The sequence below is a fragment of the Gouania willdenowi genome, chromosome 3 (genome assembly GCF_900634775.1).
Source record: "Gouania willdenowi chromosome 3, fGouWil2.1, whole genome shotgun sequence".
In the NCBI taxonomy this organism is placed as follows: Eukaryota; Metazoa; Chordata; class Actinopteri; order Blenniiformes; family Gobiesocidae; genus Gouania; species Gouania willdenowi.
In genome coordinates, this window is record NC_041046.1 from 23,074,950 (window position 1) to 23,087,728 (window position 12,779).

Here is a 12,779-nt window from a genome sequence, read left to right on the forward strand (position 1 = left end):
ATCTAAGTTGTGTTTTGAGTTCATTATTTGATATGAGGTTTATTAATAATAATAATAATAAAATGATTGTTACATAAAAACAAAATAAACAGTGTGAAAACAGTTGAACCATATCTGTAAAAAAATCAGTGAAGGTAGACAACATGATACAGAGCAGTCCATTGTCCATTGCATCAGATGTTGTAATGCAATCCAAGCTTCCTAAAGATTATTATCAGTGGCTGTTTCAGCTCCTAATACATAAATACTACAACTTTTTTTTGATGATGGAGTTGCTGCTGAGTTTTTACCAATATACGATCATTTGAAGGCTGTTTGGTCCACACTGGAGTTCCTCCAACGGTAAATTGTATTTTTGTTATAATCCTGGAAGATGCAAAGCTTTTGACACCCCATCTCTTTATTTTTCTCTCTTCCATGCACTTAATATTTACAAGTGTTAAGGCTTAAGGGCAAATGCTTCGTGTTACGTTTGTAATAGATGTGTGTTAAGCTACATTATATTCATAATTGGAACAATTTTCAACTGAACTTGTGAACATTTTCGACATGACGTTTAATCTCATTCATTGATGTGTGACATGTAACATGGGATTTCTGTTATTCTGTGTTTTTAATCTCCTAAATATCAAATAAAGAATGAATATTTGAAAAATGTAAGTTGGTTTACTGTAGTTTTTCCAGGGAATGTTTGCATTTTATAAGGTATTTTTGTACAAAATTTCAAGTAAAATTGTGCCTTTTTAATATGGTAAAACCTTGTTTTTTTTTTAAACAATAACAGAATCAAGAACATTTTTTAATTGTAAAACATTAAAAATACCCAGTGTTGGTGTCATTCCCCTGCAAAAAGATGAAGCCGATACCACTAACCTTGGTTAGTGGTATTCTTGTCTTTCTTGAGAATAAGACTTTTTTTCTGACTTTAAATTACATCTATTTGGTGCTCCAACTCCAAACAGGCAATTTCCTGGCCTATGTATTGAAAATGCAGTTATTGTTATTAATCAGTAAGGACCTTAAATTGGTTTGAGAAGTAGCATAGCTAAGTGCGGAAGAAAAAAAAATAATAAAATTGCTTCTTTACTACCTCCAAAACTTGCAATGAATGGTAGATTGCAAGAAGTCTTTGCCATCATAGGTTAAACTTGTCTTAATCATTTGGTGATGATTTTTAAGCAAATGAAGAGCCATTCTTCTTGTTTTTAATCTTATTTTGTCATCTCAAAGTAGTGTTCATAACCCAGTTGTGAAACACAAGTGTAAAATTAAAATATTTCAATAAGGACTATGAGTACACACACAACCTATGGATCACAACATGTTTTTACTTTAAAAGGACAAGAAATAATTTTACCCAAGTTTAAAAAAGAAAAAGATATTCGTTACGGATAAAATACCGTTTACTTATTTGAAGTATACGAAAACGGGAAAATTAAACATTTTCACCCATTTTGTCCCACTCCTGTACATTTGCCCATAGTAACAACAGTCACACACACAAAGCAATTATGGTAATTAGACTTAAAATAGCCAATTTATTAATTATCAGATCATTAAATTTGTAATCAAGGAATATGATGCAAATTGTACAGAAACAATAAATTAAAGTGAACAACGCAGCATATTTACAAACAAAACATTGTAAGTCTGCATTGATAAAGCTGCTGGTTGGGACTGTTTAAGAATGTTATTATTCAGACTCAGATTGCCATGTTATTGTAGAGCTTTAATATGGAAATAGTTTAATAGTCCATACCCACCAGCACTCATTAAAACCAGGATCACATTTTTTTTCACGGGGTGATGTTTTTCCCTTAACACAGCAGACAAATAAAGCTCTGCACTTCCTTGATGTGAGGCGAGGTTACACAGTGTTGGTACGTGTGTGTGTGTAGACTGCAACATGAAAACAAACTGAAGAAACATTCATCCTCATTCAAAATGTGATCGAAACATTAACAGCATTGACCAAAGTTAGATTAAAAATAAAAAAATAATTGGATTTTTTTTTTTTGTGTGGAAAAAATGGGAAACTGTCACATGTCAGTTTTGTTATCTAAGTTTGTCCAAATCTGGCACATTGTGTCAAATGATGGGGTTAATATGATTCAATAAAATGATTAATTTATGAGTTTTAATGTCCAGTGTGTTTATTAGCTGTAGAAGCACGTAGCCACTCAGGTTTTGGCTTTCGCTTCCACTCGGTCACTAAGATCCTGTCTTCTTCTCCATGCTGAAAGAACAAAAGACATTTGATTATTATACACATGACCAACGCAGTTATTACAGATTCTGTATGAAAGGTTATATTTATTATTCTTAATAGGACTGGTTGTTAAAAGATCCCTAAATATTCAGCACGACAATTTGGGTACTCTTGGGTGGGGTGAAATTTAGTAGAGATCTCGCAGGGCGCCACCCCTACAACGCATCGTCAGTTGTGCGCCCCGACTTCATTGGGTGTTTCGGCCGCTTACCACAATACACCCTCTGCTGAGGTTGGCCCACCACAGGGTGATCAAACCTGGGTGTGCGTCGCAAGGTGGCGCCCAGTGATCATCATCCACCACCATCTCTTGCCATCATTTACCAGCCCATGTTGCATCCCTACGTTTCAGCCACAGCCAGTGATAGCTCCGTTCTGCTGCAGTGGCAAGTTCTTTGATTGCCTTCCGGTGGGCCTGTCCTCTAATCCCTACTTCCTTCAGTAGCCTTGTGGTGAAACGAGCTACAAAACCTCTACATCCCACCTCCACAGGCCACACCTTAACATTCCAGCCCCGCCCCCCTGCTTCAGCTGCTAGGTTGGCGTACCGCAGCCTCTTCCGTTCGAATGCTTCATAGATGGCTACTTCACATGGGACTGTAAGCTCAACGATGAAGACGCAGCAGCAGGACTTGGACCAGAGGACAAGGTCTCGGCGCAGGTTGGATGAAAGTCTTCCTTGGGAAGGTAGTTTGTGCATTTAGAGGCATAGCGTTGGTGTTACCCTTTTTTCCTCAAGTTTGATTTGAGTCACCCTCAGTAACACTTTTCTGATATCCTTTATTGTAAACTCTAGCGTCTAGGGATGTGTATTTCCTGGTATCTGGCGATGCGATTCGTATCCTGATACATAGGTCATAATATTAAAGTATAAAGGTGATTATTGCGATTCTTTTTTTAAATATATGACTTAAGAAACAACTAATCTGTAAATGTGTACACCTTCATGAGAACATTATGTATGAAATATATTTTATTGGCATATTTTACACTCAAAACATTGGCTTTAACATGCCATGTGCCAACAACTTAAAAAAAAAAATAACACAATCTGCCTGTGGCTTTTAAACCAACTTTGACTTTAGTGCAACTTAACTGAGGTATATGCCTAGTAGTTGGTCAACATGCCTAGAATTCAGTGCACTTCTTTGTGCAGTTATGGTACAATGTCTCCTGCAGTGGAAAATACTTTCCTGGTTAAATCCAAGAATCGTGCAACGTAATATCGCGATATGTTGCCGAATCGTTTTTTTTCAACACCCCTACTAGCGTCTAAAGCTTGCATTGGTAGAAATTGGAATTGGCAAAACATTTGGGAGAAAAAAAAAATCTTGTTCTTACTTGTATTTGATGAGACGAGCTCCCTGAACAAGCTGTGCCGATTCATTGGTCAAATGGCAGGCAAACAGCAGCCAGTTGCGCGGCTGCACCTTGTAGGCAAACCTCATGAAGAGCAGTGAATAACAGCACAGAGCTGAAAAAAACAAACAACAAAACTACTTTACGATAATGTCTGAACAGAAACATAAAAGTCGACCGACACTGTGAAAAAGAAAGAAAAGTTCATTTTTTCTGTTTGGAAATTAAAGACATTTTACCTCAACTAACAAGATGACATGTTAAATAATTAGAAGAAAAAAATGTTGTGATGAAAAGATGTAGCTTTAGTCAATCAGAAGTTAATATAAATCAAATATTTCAGTTTGTTTATTTCAGTCTAACAAAAATATTCAAACATAAATCAATTTAAAAATATATAACAAGACTGAAACAGAAAGAAGCAAAAATGTTTCGATATAAATCAAGTTGACTTTTTCATTAATACACACAAAAGAAATGCAAGCATTCAACAAAGTACATCTGAATGGCCTTTTTTCAAATAATGCAAATAAATAAAAAAAATAAACATGTACACATGTACTTTCTTTTATATACAACATTTAACAAAGAACACAAACATTTCTACTGCTTCACATAACTCTCTAAAATAGATTATTATTATATTAATAGTGTCACTCATTTTTTTTTTTCTTTATCAACATTATTGATTAAGAAATGAACCTGTTTGAAAAAAAAAGAAGAATTTTTTTCAAACAAGCTATTTTTTCATGGAACCAATCATATTAAGGCTTTTATTGTTACTTCTGCTGCTAAATTGAATTATATCCTAAGGATTGATTCTAAATAGAAAACAAATTCTGTCCACTCTGCTTTTTCCTAACTGTGTGATGTTCCCGAGATCAGTGGTTCCCAAACTTTTTGTGCCCAAGGTACACCAAAGGAGTGTCAAAACAGCCTTCATAGCACGTGTTATCACTCATATCATGTACAATATCACGGGCGACCGTACAAGAAAGCGTTCCATTTTCCCTCTCGCTGTTTCCCTGTTTTAATGTTGTCATACAGCTTTTGTCACAGTCTTATAATTCCTGCCTGAGCAACTGCGGGAACAGCAAAATATTGCGTTCTTTCTTTTTATTTTATTTTTTTTTAAATAATTGTTTTTAGGTATAGAGTTTCCCTCTGTATTATGAAATAAGTGCATACAAAGTAGTACATTAAAATATAATTATTTTTGTGTAGTTGTGTTTTTATAATGTCATGGCTTCCCACACATGAAAAAGGAAGGACTGAACCTGATTCAGGATTTCTTACTTTTATTCTTTCCAGTGACAAGAAAGGTGAAAAACCTTTTGAACACAAAACACAATGCAAATAAGTTCATAACTTTTCATCGAACAAGGTAAGTACAAATAAACACATTTAATTTGGTAAAAGTACATTTTAAACATGTGATATGTAAAATTAGGCATAAACCAAACAGAAAACTAGGTCTACTTTTGTAACCACAAACCTTTTTTCTTATGTTTATATCAAATATGGAGATTACAATTTCAATTTTTATTTCACAATTTCTCAACAGAAATACTCATATTATACTATTTTCATACATAAATTAAATATTTTCACTCTGAATTTTATTAAAGAGAAATTTGCTATATTTTAAATACTTTATTGTAGCCCTTAAATACATAAACACGGCTTTAATCAAATTTTAAACTATTTTCCTATTCTCATACAAAGAACTTAACATAAATTAACTCAGCAAAGTAATTCAGCAAATTTGAACAGTCGTCATTATGAGCTCACCAGTAGCCCTTCAATTGGTTTCAGTCCTTTTCCCATTGTGCAGTGCACGTTTCTGCTGTTCTCAGCTCCATTTTGCACACCCTATAAACCCTCTGTTTATAGGGTGACTTTCTCATCAGTGCGATTGCGCTCACCTGTTGAGGTGCGCTGCGGAGAATTATGCGCGCACACGGAGCAGTATGAGCGCGCGCCGGCATGCGCTTGGAGCGGCACACGCACTCAGCATTATGCGCTCGGAGAACTCAGGCAGATCGCTGCAACAGTATGGTTGTTACAAAATCCCATGGCACAACGTTTGGGAACCACTGCCCAAGATAGCATGTAACTGGGTTTATCTAAGCGTGTTTTATGTATGTCTTACCAAAGGTCATCCTGCCACTGATAATTTCAGGGCTCTTCTTCATGTCTGTGATGGCAGCTATAGGAAGCCCCCAGTTTGCCACAGGACCCCAGAAATGCTGTAAAAAGAAAAATGAGAAAAGACACTAACTTAGCACAAGTTTCTGTGCCTTCATTTTGATTCTTATTTTTGGCAACACAAACAACAAATTCAATGTTATTTACAAATTTTGTAGCTTGACGCATTTAAATGAAATCTATCCTCATTGCTACTGATAGAAGAGAAAATGCATGATTGTGTAACAACTCTTTATTTAACAGCCAAATGAAAGGATTTTCTTTGTGTTTGACTTTATTAACTAATATACCAATACACAAATAAGAAAAATTTAAATGACAATTCTTTTTGAATAATTATTCAAAGATAAAAAAAAATAAAAAAAATAAAAGAGTAAGTATGAGGACTCACCGTACTGTTGAATGTTTTCGGTATTTTCAGTGACATGAAAGAGAACACAGCAGAATAAAAGCTGTATAAATAGGAGCAATTTGGAAACTACATTCATGTCAGTGCATTTCTGACATGTATGTTAAAGAGTCATGACAGAAGTAAAAAGCCTCATGGTTGTTTAACGTTATCAACTAAAACTGATACACTTATGAAAGGGTTCTTGCTCTGAATGGATCCTATTTCATGCAACCATCTTTTCTCTGCGTTGACTATGTTACATTCATTATGTTTACATAAGAATAACCTTACTCTGCCTCCACGAGGTTATACTCCACCTGCAGGTAATGTCAACATGCATTAAGAAAAGCTCAACTAGTGATGCTCTACTATGTGGCAAGTGATGCACAACAGTGTAATGATCTCCTCTGGAACTTTATCCTTTTTGAGGACAAACTGAACTCTAGCTCAGATTTTGTCGGTCGACTATGGGGCGCCGATTGTAAAGTTGCACTTGCTAAAATAAACGGCAACTTTTTGTAACATTTAGCATCAAACTACAATCAAAAATTGGATGTGAATTTTTATGCTACCTTTGACCAGAATTACAGCAATATTTGTGAAATTTGTGATATTTTTATTTCTTGTAAAAATATGTCAACTTAAATCTTAAATGTTAAAATCTTAATCTAAATGTTATATCTACATGTCACGGGTTAAACTAAATATTTAGCTAATATGCAAATTTACCGGAAGTAACAAAATAAAAGCTCACTGACGTACATTTAACATTTCGATAGAACATTTAGATTTAGTTTTAACAGTGACATATTTTTACGAGAAGTATTGCTGAAAAATCTGGTCAAAAGTAACAAAAAAAAAAACCAAAAAAAAAGTTTGACTCCCTAGTTATTGCTACAACCTAAAAGTAAATGTGTTAAAAATAAATATTGTATAATAGCTTCTGAACCTGATAGCAGTAAATTCTTAAAGGTTTTTGACTGAATGTGTCATTATGTAAACTAACAATGAATGCAATTGAATCGTCCTTGACAAGTATTCTACTAATGGCACCAATGACCTGTTACTAACTAAACAACTGCTCTAAAGTAGTGGTGATGATAACAATAATAATTATTTATAGATGAGGTTAGTGTGATTCACTTCAGAGAAGTTCCCACATTAGAGAACAACTAATAGTGACAGTTAGCCAGTTAGCTTTGTTAGCACTATTCCAAAAATAGCCCAACGTCAAACTCGTACCTCATCAAATAATCCCTGAAGTCTTTGCTTTTCAGGTGGTCGATGGCTTTCCGTGCAATTGTCCCCGCCATGGTTAGAAGCTCAGGTTAGATAGAGTCTGACTACAGAGTCGCAGGTGTTTTTCCTTGGTTGAAGGACGAGTGGAGTCTCAGCTCAGAGGACGAATGTGTACCACAACATTCTTTTTCTTCTTTTTCAAATTTCCGGCAGACTAGACGCATCAAAGGCGCATTGCTGCCCTCTACAGGTTCCGTTTTTCCTCACATGTAGTCAATACTTAAGAGCTGCTTATCCCAGTTCTACAGTTCTATGACCTGTGATGAGACTGGACACTCATCACTCCTCCATGTAATAATTCCCAGACTTGTCTTACTTGAATGAATGGATAATGAATTTGATTGAAATAAACATTTTAAACACAACAACAATTCTCAATTAAATGTGATACATTCACAATTTCCAACTAAAAAATACATTTTCTTTAATAACTTATTTTCCTGATTTTTTAAAATGTATTTTCTTACTTTTATGGCAACAGTGTACATGCATTAATCATTTCATATTTTAAAGTATTTTTAAATGTAGATAGTGCGTTAATTGATTTGAGTTGATCATTAAGATCATTCCAGATTTTTATTCCAATAACATACACTTTGTTGTCTAATATTAGTTCTTTTTTTTTGTTTCAAATTGAAGAAAACCTCTAAGATTATAACGACTGTTTCTTAATTTGAAGAATGCTTGAATACCTATAGAAAGATCTTTGTTTACAACTCAAAACAAAATTTCTAGTATTTTTAACTGAACTATATCCATAAATTTTAATGTATTTGATTTTACAAAAAGTTCATTATTATGGTCACGGTTTGCCACTATAATAATGAATCTTATTGCCCTTTTTTGTAATTATAAAGTCAGCAAAATGATGGTCCATTGTTCTATGAATCTGTGATAACCACATATATTTATTTATCTGAATAATATCCACTGTTATACAGGAAGTTTATCATTATTTGTGCCAGAGTATGGTCATCTTAAAGATGGAAATCCTTGTTTTGATCAGAAATAACATGAGTTACCAAAAATGGTGGAAAAGGTGGTGAAATGGGATTTTAAAAACCACAGATATTGGTTAAAAGATCAGAAAATCAGAGTGGCAAAAATGGACAGACAAAGTGGTAAAAAGGGTTCAAAGTGTCAATATTGGCTTAAAAGTGACAGAAGTGGGGGAACTGTATAGGAACGATTAATTCAAACTGCCACATAATGGGCAGGACAAATTGTGAATATGGTTAAATTGGCATGAATAAGCATGAAAGATGGGAGAAAGAGGTTAAAAGTCAAAATAGTTGGTCAACATCGTGACATTAGGTGAGAAAAGTGGTGGAAATGGTTTAGGAGTGCCAAAAATGTCTTGAAAGTGAAAGAAATGTGCAGATGATGCATTGGAATTTGATGGAGAAGTGGCAGAAAAGGGAGCAATGTAGCAAAAATGCATTAAACGGAGCAAAAATATGGCAAGAAAAAGTGAAGAAAATAGGTTATAATATAGCAAGTTTAGTGTAGTTGCAGAAAAAAGGTTAAAAAAGCCAAAATTGGTGGGGTGTGGCTGTGGGTTGCTCCGTCGGCCCTTGCGGGTCCTCGGCTTGGCTCCCTAGGGCGCACCCTCGCCAGGGATGTCGCTTGCGCGACGAGCCAGGCGGGGCCCCCTCCGGGGCTTTTGTTTGACCGCAATGGCCGGGGTGTGGCCGTTACGGCTAGGGGTGTGGGGTGGGGGGTGCTATGGGGCCTCCCCGGGGGTCGTGTTGGGTGGGTGTGCGGGGGCGCGGCGCGTGGCTCTTGGCCTGGTGGATCCGCGTCGGGATTGGCTGGTCTGCTGGCTGGTCTGCTGGCTGGGTGCACCGGGCGCCGTGGGCGCCATTCCGGGGCGGGGGCGTCACGGGGGTGGATCCGTGGTCTGGGTGTCCGGGGGGGTGCTCTCCTATCATCTGCCCGGGGACCGGCCGCGGCGCGTGGCGGCGCTGCGCAGCCTTGGGCGGGGCGGGGCTGGTGGCCTGGGGCCCGCTGTCGTCCGGGGTGTGCTGGCGTCGGGGGGGGTGTCTCGTGCCGGTGCGTGGGTCGTCGGGGATCGCCTCCGTGGGGGGGGGGGGGGGGGGGGGGCTCTACTGGCGCCGTTGGTGTGGGATGGCGGTACCGGGCTGGGGGTGCTTCGGTACTCGGGCTTGCCGGTCCGTGGCTGGCGGGGTGGCCCTGCTTGGTGGTAGATGGTGTCCTCTTTCGTCGGGGGGGCCGGGGCCGCCTCCCGGTGGAGAGTGTTATATCGTGGCGCCGGGTGGGCCTGTGCTGGCCCTGGTGCGGGCACGGGCCTCCCCCCTGCTCGGACGCCCTCCTTGGCGGCGGGGGGGCGTCGCTCTGGGCCGGCGTGCGGCGGGGGTCGCCCCCTGGAGCACCGGGGGATGGGGTTGGTGCCTGGCTGCGCCCGGGGGTGGGGGGTGCCGCCGTGCTCCGCGGGGCCGTCGCGGTCTGGGGGGGTGCCGTGGGGGGGGTCTCCGGCTTTGCTGCTCCCCCGGGGCCCGCAGTGCCGCTTGCCCGTCTGCACCATCTACCCTCTCGCGTGGCCCGCCATGCGGACGGGCCCGGCTCACACCAGACAGGCCTCCTACATGTACACTTCACCTCACTCCCAGCTGGTCTGGCTCATTCACAGAATGCACCACACACCCATACCCAACCCTTGGGGGGCTGGATGGTGGGACTGGGGGTGGAGGGGGCCGCCACCTGTGTCACTATGTAGTGGCGTGGGGGCGGCACTCCCACCTCTAGTTACCATACTAATCCCTCCAATTTTAATCGCACCTCAACATGCCACCCCCCGGAGGGTGTACTCACCTACACCCTCCGGCCTATTACACCACATACACATATATCCACAGAGGCAGGATGGGGAGCACCGCTCCCCTCCTTCCCCCTTCTTTTAATTACACCCCATACATTCACTAAACACACACATTCACACAGGGGATAGGGAAGTGCCTCTCCATTGGGGAATGGAGAGGCACCATAACAGGGTGGTGGGTTGGTTCACATATTTGGGCCTCTCCGGTGGGGGCCTGGCTCCTCTGTTGGTGGCCGGGCCACTGCTTAGAGTAAAAATACATCAGGATGGTGCGGTCGGGCGTGGCGGTGGGTCTCGGGGGGGGCTTTGCTGGGGTCTCTCCTTGCGGGGTCTTTCCGGGCGGTGTCGGCCTGGTGGGGCGCGGGGGTGCTTCCTCCCCTTGGGTGTGGCTGGGTGCTTGTTTCGTCTCCTGGTGGCCTTGGGGGCGGGCCCCGTGGTGTGCGGACCCGGGGCGGCCTGCCTCGCCGGTTTGGGGGGTGGGTGTGCTGGGGATGTGCTGGTGTCCTCGCCGGGGTTGGGGCGGGGTTGCTTGGCGCCTCGGAGTGATGCTGTTTACTGGGGGGCGGCGCTAGCTGTTCCGGTGGTGGAGGTTGCTGTCGGCCGCCTGGTGGGTCTGTCCTGCCGTTTGCGGACTGGTGGGTGGGTCCGGGGCATCTTTGGCTGGGGGCTGCTGTCCCGCACTTGATGTGTGCCTTTGGGGTGCCTCCGTCCCCGCGGTGGGGGTCGCTGCTTGCTCACGGGCCGGTGGGGGGCGCTGCTCCGTGGCTGGCGCTGTCCGGGGGGCGGCGGGCCCTTGGCTGCTGGCCTTGGGCTGTCCGGGGCTGTGCGGTCCTGCTGGGCCGTGGCTGGGTCCTTGGCGGGGGTGGGGGGTGCGTCCCGGGGGGCTTGGCCCGGGGGCTTGCCCTTGGGGGGTCCTGGTCCCGGGGGGTGCTCCTGGGGCCCGGGGTGCTTGGCCTGCTGGCCGGTCCGGTCCTGGCGGGGGTCTTTCGGGGCGGGTGGCGCGTGCCGCGCCCTTGCGTACCTACTGGTACGGCCCCTGCTTGGGCAGTGCCCCGTGAGGTAGGGTGTCGGGGGCCGGAATAGGGGGCCACATCCCGGTGGGGCGGTCTGGCTTGGCCCTTGGAGGGGGCCCTAGCTTTAAAAAAAAAAAAAAAAACTGAAGCTCGTGGCGCGGGCGGCATCAGCGAAGGGTGATCTGGGACGCCATGGGGGGCTAGGTTGGGGTGCCTGGGGGCCGGCGGGGGGACTCCCGGCGGCCCCCTGGTGCCTTATGCGGCTTGGGGTGTGGTCGTCCTCCCTGGGCGGGCTGCTCCTGGTGCTGCATCCGTTCCGGGTCCTTCCGGCCTGGGGTCGGGCCCCTGCTGGCTCTGGGCTCGCCGGCGGGTGCCCGCTGGCTGCCTGTTCGGGTGCGGCTCTGGTCGTCTGCTGGGCGTGGGCTTCGGCTCCTCCGCTGGGGCCTCGGGCAGGGAGTTCTCTGGGCCCTCCCCTCGGGGGGTTGGGCGCGGGGGTGGGGTGGGGGGTCTGGGGGTTGGGGGTGGGATCGGTGGCGTGGTGCGCTGGGTCCTTGGCTCCTTGGGGCTTTCTCGGGTGTGTATGGGGGGGCGATGGCTGCCTCTCGGCTTGGGATCTTGGGGGCGTTCGGGGGGCTGCTTGGCCGTGGGGTGGTCGCCGGGGGCCCTTAGGCTGCCTGCTCTTGCTGCTGGCCTGACTGCTTCTTCGGGCCCGGGGGCGGCTCTTGGGTTTTGCAGTGGCGGTTCTTGGAAATACATTTGTCATGGATGCACTGGCCTTGGGCTGTGGGATAACACTCATACTGGGCTCAACCATAGACACGTTGTTCCCAAATACCTGTTTTATGGAATTTCCACTCACCTCTTCCTCTGTTCACAGCCACCACCATTATTCCTAAACCGCACACTGGTCACCAAACTGGCTTGACAACACAACAATAAGCACAATATACACAACCACAATTTCACATCGCATCACTTAAAACCTAACAACTATTCCCCACCCATTCTATATCCTATCTTGTATCCCTCTTCCCTGTTAACTTCCCCACCCCCCCTCCAACCCCTCACCTTGGTGTAACACTGCCCTCTCTCTTTTACATCCTCCCTTTAATAAAGTATTTCTTACCCTTCCCTAGGGAGGGCTGGTGACGGTCACAATTATGCAATGAAATAAATAAATTTATTTAATTGCAATAATAAAATATGCATTGCTGTTAAAAGATTGCACTTCTTGTAGTGTTAACCTTCGACAGCATGTGCAGACAAGGTAAAAAAAAAAAAAAAAAAAGCCAAAATTGGCTCAAATGATTAAAAATATATTCTTTGTTTCTTGAAGGCATCTGGCGACCCCCTCCCATTTGAGAACCCCTGCATTAACTTACTGTAGTATTTATCATTACA

At 43.4% G+C, this 12,779-nt stretch overlaps 1 protein-coding gene across 1 annotated transcript; it reads right to left on the reverse strand.

The window, feature by feature from the left end:
- Positions 1-1,708: 1,708 nt before the first annotated feature.
- On the reverse strand, positions 1,709-7,675 carry mpc1 (mitochondrial pyruvate carrier 1). Its single transcript, XM_028443084.1, has 5 exons — positions 7,470-7,675; positions 6,228-6,231; positions 5,781-5,877; positions 3,611-3,743; positions 1,709-2,236 (listed from the first exon to the last, which is right to left on the reverse strand). Exons 1-5 carry the CDS (start codon positions 7,538-7,540, stop codon positions 2,212-2,214), a joined length of 330 nt encoding a protein of 109 aa, XP_028298885.1. The 5' UTR covers positions 7,541-7,675; the 3' UTR covers positions 1,709-2,211.
- Positions 7,676-12,779: the final 5,104 nt, after the last annotated feature.

Coding starts and splice junctions, on each gene's coding strand:
- mpc1 (XM_028443084.1), bottom strand. CDS start 7,540: ATGGCGGGGACAATTGCACGGAAAGCCATCGACCACCTGAAAAGCAAA. Junction 3,744..5,780: donor CAGTGGCAGGATGACCTTTG/GTAAGACATACA, acceptor TGTTTTTTTCAG/CTCTGTGCTGTTATTCACTG. Junction 2,237..3,610: donor GCTCGTCTCATCAAATACAA/GTAAGAACAAGA, acceptor TTGTTCTTTCAG/CATGGAGAAGAAGACAGGAT.